The sequence below is a fragment of the Eretmochelys imbricata genome, chromosome 14, assembly GCF_965152235.1.
Source record: "Eretmochelys imbricata isolate rEreImb1 chromosome 14, rEreImb1.hap1, whole genome shotgun sequence".
NCBI lineage: Eukaryota > Metazoa > Chordata > Testudines > Cheloniidae > Eretmochelys > Eretmochelys imbricata.
The window spans coordinates 27349390-27355389 of NC_135585.1; the positions used below are offsets into that span (position 1 = coordinate 27349390).

The window sequence follows — 6000 nt, forward strand, 5'->3', positions numbered from 1 at the left end:
CAAATCCGCTAATAAGCGCAAGACCCACCAAGGTAGAGGAGAAACTTTGTCACACTAGCTAGCTAGCTCATGTAATTTACAATCAAATAGAAATCTATCATTATCACTCAATGAGATTGTGGGTTAGGACAAGGAATGGTCCTGTCTGTCTGTCTCTCTGGCTAATCACATACTCTGCTTTTGTCTGTCATATATGAAGTGTACACAACCATGCACAAAGATGATATTCTAATACTACTAACAGGCCAACTTCTGAGATCCTTTCTCAGCTTGGGTGTGAGTACATCTACACGGGAAGGCGTATGGAACACCAGATCAGTGCACGTGATGGCACTTGTCCACTTACACCAGGGCTAGAACAAAATGACCCCAGACAAGAAGACAAGAAGACCCCAGACACCAGTGTTCATGTCACTTACTTTAAAACAGTCTTTCCACCATAGCAAGAATGACACTGTTTTTACATCCCCACAACAGAACGGATGTGGACAAATTGGAGAGAGTCCATTGGAGAGCAACGAAAATGATTAGTGGGCTGGGGCACATGACTTATGAGGAAAGACTGAGGGAACTGGGGTTATTTAGTCTGCAGAAGAGAAGAGAGAGGGGGGATTTGATAGCAGCCTTCAACGACCTGAAGGGGTGTTGCAAAGAGGATGGAGCTAGGCTGTTCTCAGTGGTGGCAGATGACAGAACAAGGAGCAGTGGTCTCAAGTTACAGTGGGGGAGGTAGAGGTGGGATATTAGGAAACACTATTTCACTAGGAGGGTTACCTGGGAAGATGGTGGAATCTCCATCCTTAGAGGTTTTTAAGGCCTGGCTTGACAAAGCCTTGACTGGGGTGATTTAGTCGGCGTTGGTCCTGCTTTGAGCAGGAGATTGGACTAGATGACCTCCTGAGGTCTCTTCCAACCCTAATATTCTATGATGCTAGACTCATTTAGGTTAAAATAATAAAAAGATGCCTTACATATTGTCAAGATTCCTTCCCCACTCTGAACTCTAGGATACAGATGTGGGGACCTGCATGAAAGACCCCCTAAGCTTATTCTTACCAGCTTAGGTTAAAAACTTCCTCATGGTACAAACTTTGCCTTTGTCCTTGAACCCTATGCTGCCACCACCAAGCGTGATACACAAAGAAGAGGGAAAGAGCCCACTTGGAGACGTCTTCCCCCAAAATATCCCCCCAAGCCCTACACACCCTTTCCTGGGAAAGGCTTGATCAAAATCCTCACCAATTTATACAGGTGAACACAGACCCAAACCCTTGGATCTTAAGAACAAAGAAAAAGAAATCAGGATCTTAAAAGAAGAATTTTAATGAAAGAAAAGGTAAAAGAATGACCTCTCTAAAAATCAGGATGGTAAATACCTTACAGGGTAATCAGATTCAAAACATAGAGCATCCCTCTAGGCAAAACCTTAAGTTACAAAAAGACACAAAACCAGGAATATACATTCCATTCAGCACAGCTATTTTACCAGCCATTAAACAAAAGAAATCTAATGCATTTCTAGCTAGATTACTTACTAACTTTTTACAGGAGTTCTGAGCTGCATTCCTGATCTCTTCCTGGCAAAAGCATCACAAAGACAGACATACCCTTTGTTCCCTCCACCCTCCAGCTTTGAAAGTATCTTGTCTCCTCATTGGTCATTTTGGTCAGGTGCCAGCGAGGTGATCTTAGCTTCTTAACCCTTTACAGGTGAAAGGGTTTTGCCTCTGGCCAGGAGGGATTTTATAGCACTGTGGAGAAAAAGGTGGTTACCCTTCCCTTTATATTTATGACACATATCATTAATAATACAATAATATCCCAACAATCTACACATAATCATGTCAGTAGGAACTAAGCCATGCATAATCCTCTTTTGCACACTTTTGTCATTGTGGGGAGCAAACCTTTAGTTCGCTCAGAAAACCCCATCAAAGAGATGACATATGGATACTCCCAAGAAGGGACAAACATTGAAAATCCCATCTCACCAAACACTCACCATCTTCTCAGGCCTTTCCACCTCCAAAACCTCCTAAAACAAACAAACAAAACAAACCACCAATCCACCAGTTAAGCAAAAATAAGCTAAAAATCTGACAAACAAACAAACAAAAAACACAAAAAACAAATGCATCGATACCTCCATCTGAGTTTTTATCCCAAAATATAAGAAGAGCCAAAGACCTCACCAGGGACTCTGCTATGACTACTGATTTTATAGGCAAGGGTCTCAGGTAGTATGGTGATCGGTAGCAGTATATGATATATTCCAATCTTATTTACATTGGTGTAAACCTATAGAAACTCCTTTTTTTCCTGAGTCATGTTTGTCTGTATCTGTACTAGTGCAAATACCCAATTCCGCATAAACAGAGTGCACAGTATTTTCTTATGGAGGCAATAATGTCATCAGATTTTATTTATAAAGAAATACAGAATGAAATTGCTACCGAAGGAGACATATGGACATTTTGTTCTTAGTGAATAACCTCCAACCAATCTGTTTACTCAGTGCACCTTTGATCTCTTTGTTTCTCATGCTGTAGATGATCGGATTCATCATCGGTGGCAACACAGAATAGAGAACAGCCACTATGAGATTCAGACGTGAGGTTGAGCTGGAGGTGGGTTTCAGGTAGGCAAAGGCAGCAGTACTAAAGAACAAGGACACCACGGTGAGGTGAGGGAGGCAGGTGGAGAAGGCTTTATGCTCACCCTGCTTAGAGGGGATTCTCAGCACTGCTTTGAAGATCTGAACATATGACACAATGATGAAAAGAAAGCAGCTTAAGCCTAAGAATGAACTAAAGATGAGAAACCCAACTTCAATGAGGTACAAGTCAGAGCAGGCGAGATTGAGGAGCTGGGGGATTTCACAGAAGAACTGATCCACCGCGTTGCCTCCACAGAAGGAGATTTCAAACGTGATCCCAGTGTGCAGTGCAGAGGAGAGAATACCAGTGATCCAGGCACTGGCTGCCATTTGGACACATGCTGTCCTGTTCATCACTGTCTCATACTGCAGTGGTTGGCAGATGGCGACGTATCGGTCGTACGCCATGATGGTCAGTAAGGCAAAATCTGCTGAAGCGAAGAAGAAGAAGAGAAAGACTTGGGCAACACATCCAGAATAAGAAATCGATCTGGTGTTCGTGAGGGAACTGGCCATGGATTTGGGGATGGTGACAGAGATGGAGCCGAGGTCTAGGATGGACAGATTCATCAGGAAGAAGTACATGGGGGTGTGAAGGTGGCGGTCAAGGGCTATGGCTGTGACGATGAGAAGGTTCCCCAGCAGGGATATCAGGTAAAGCAGTAGAAACACCACAAAGTGTAAAATCTGCAGCTCCCGAATGTCAGAGAATCCCAGGAGAAGGAACTCGGTCACGGCAGTTTGGTTGGACATTTTCTTCCGCAGTACACTGTGCAATGTCTGTGGAGGGAATGAGAAAGACAATGGTCAGGATTAGAGCGACAGAGGGAATGGCCCTGATTCCCCTTTCCCTAATATCTCATTCTATGAATGTCAAAGGTGCACAGAACTCATCACTTACAATGAGTAGGTGTTGTTAGTGCTCCTCGCCTCTGACAATCAATGAGTCACGTTACCACACTAGTGTAAATTAGGTCAGCTCCTTTAAAGTCAATGGAGCTTCGTCACTTTATGCCATCTGAGGATTTGGCCCAAGGTGTGGCTTGATAAAATGCAATATGAAGGATGGAACAAAGCACACTCCAAACCCAACAATTCTCACAACTTGGGTATGAAACTGATCAACTAAAATTCTAACACAGCCTGATTCTCACTTTGCAGGGCAATATGATGTTGACTCACCCAGCATCGTAAATAGCAGCTCATCTGTCATTTTTCTACCCCAAGCTCTGTGCATAGAGGCTGGTTGGAAATTTTCAGCTGTGTTCTTTTTAATGGAGATTGGTTTTTAAGCTAAATAACACATCTCAGAATCTGTCTGCTTTTCTCAAACATTTTGGGATTGTTTTGTAAAAAAAAAAAAATGAAAACTTAAAAAAACAAACTATATTGGTTTTGGAATAAAAAAAATCAGTTTTCAGCAGAAAGTTTTCATTTGCCAAAAACTGGGGTGGTGGTGGGGGGAAATGGATTTAGGGTTTTCAGTGAAAAGTAAAAATTTTCCTAATGGGAGGAAAAATTCCAGTCAGCAGTAGGTATTTGATTAAACTGATGGGAAAGGTCTTCACCAGTTCGTATTGTAATTCATATTTATCATCTTAATTCTTCCCTGTATGTTGATCCCCCAACACATTTAATTGAAATAGCAAACTTCCTGTGCTAGCCTTTGTGGATTTTTTCCCAACGGAAGACACATTCAGTCATCCAGCACTAGGATTTTTTTGGTCACTATCTATCTATATAGCAGAATCTAGAAGCTAAAGGCACAGGTATCTGAGAATCCTTTCAGCCTCATTCTGCGATTGAACTAGGCTCAAACCGATTGCTCTCTGCAGACGAGCTGTGAGTAGCTGGCGTTGAGCTGCACTGACATTAAAGGACTGATGCTGCGGGAAGGTGATTTATCCATATCTATTTCCTGAGGGTTAGCAGGACTCACGCCCTGGAGCCCTGCAGAGCTCAGAAGCAGAGATTCAGAGGCAAGGGCACAGAAACAAAGGTGATAACGCCAAAAGGGCCATTCAGACCCTCTAGTCTGACCCCAGCATAACACAGGGAGTACAATCGCCACCAGGGTTCCCTGATTCCAGCCAAGCTTCTGTGTTATCTGTGGGCCAGCATTAAAAGATAGCACCTAACCTGCTCAGATGCTATTGTAAATCCCCAAAGGCGCCTTGCTCCTTCTTTAGGTGCTTAAACCCTTTGTAATCCTGGTCCTGTGTCTATCTTGTTAACTTCCAAGGAAATCCTGGAAATATGGGTTCTAGTCCCATTTACCTCCTGTATGTCTTTTGGCAACATTGAGATAGACTGGCTTTAACTGGTGGTCCAACTCTGAGCCTAAAGGTGCTGGTGTGCATAACATATCAACTGTGGCTATCAGCTCTGCTGCTTATTCAATTTTGACCTTCCAGTAATTATCCCTTTGACACAGAAACAAACCCAATTTCAAGAGAAAAAATGGTTTTGAAATGATGGTATTATTGAACAGTATTAGTGTTCCCCTTCCTTGTTTAAAGCTCCATTCCAAATTAGAGATGTTTGGAAATTTAGAATTTTTTTTGTAGTAGTAGGAAAATGAGTTTTTTGTAGGAAAATGAGTTTTTGAACTAAACAAAAATGTTCAGGGAAAGTATCTCCTATACTCAGATATTTGGTTTCATTTTTTTGAAATCTGCAAATCCCAATATTCTTTGGTTTGCAATGTGCAATTTCCAGTTTACAGTAGTTCTTAGCTGAAAAGAAATTAGTTGTTGCTTGCTGAACCCTGCAAACATTTCTGATTTCTGATGCAAAGTCATTGTCCACCTTCTTTTTCTCTGACTGGATCTAGATGTCTGACTAGACTGAGACTTAATTCCTTAAAGAATTCAAATTGTAACTTATATTTCAGTTCTTACATTCTGCTGAAAAGAAATCTGACAGGCTCTAGCTGTTTGATAATAAAAGTCTTTAAAAGTTCCAATTACAATTCATATCTCTATTATTAAATTTGTCTGTACATTAATACCTTCACATGTAGAATTGAAAGCAAAAATGTAGTCTGTTGGTCTTTGTGGATTTTTTCCCAACGTGCAATGCTTTTGATCCTCCAGTACCAGGATTCTTTGGTCATCTCTCTCTCATGCCCCCATCACTGTATTATCCAGCAGCAGTTTCCATGTCCCTTTGCTGGATTTCCTGAGTCTCTCTGAAGTTCCTAGTAGACAGGGATCCACTCCACAGAGGGGTGCTCCCTGCTCCCCTCCTTGGACAGGCTTGGCTGGGAGACGAAGGACTAAATGGGATCAGAGACTGAAAACTCCCAGCTCTAGAGCTGATCCTATCTTGTGCAGGGTTCAGAT

At 42.1% G+C, this 6000-nt stretch overlaps 1 protein-coding gene across 1 annotated transcript; it reads right to left on the bottom strand.

Moving 5' to 3' along the window:
* Positions 1-2449: 2449 nt before the first annotated feature.
* On the bottom strand, positions 2450-3409 carry LOC144274309 (olfactory receptor 14A16-like). The gene has a single exon (XM_077833045.1). It carries the CDS (start codon positions 3407-3409, stop codon positions 2450-2452), a length of 960 nt encoding a protein of 319 aa, XP_077689171.1.
* Between the last annotated feature and the right edge of the window lie 2591 nt (positions 3410-6000).

What these genes read in the sequence shown, in the direction of transcription:
- LOC144274309 (XM_077833045.1), bottom strand. Translation starts at nt 3,409, where the DNA reads ATGTCCAACCAAACTGCCGTGACCGAGTTCCTTCTCCTGGGATTCTCT.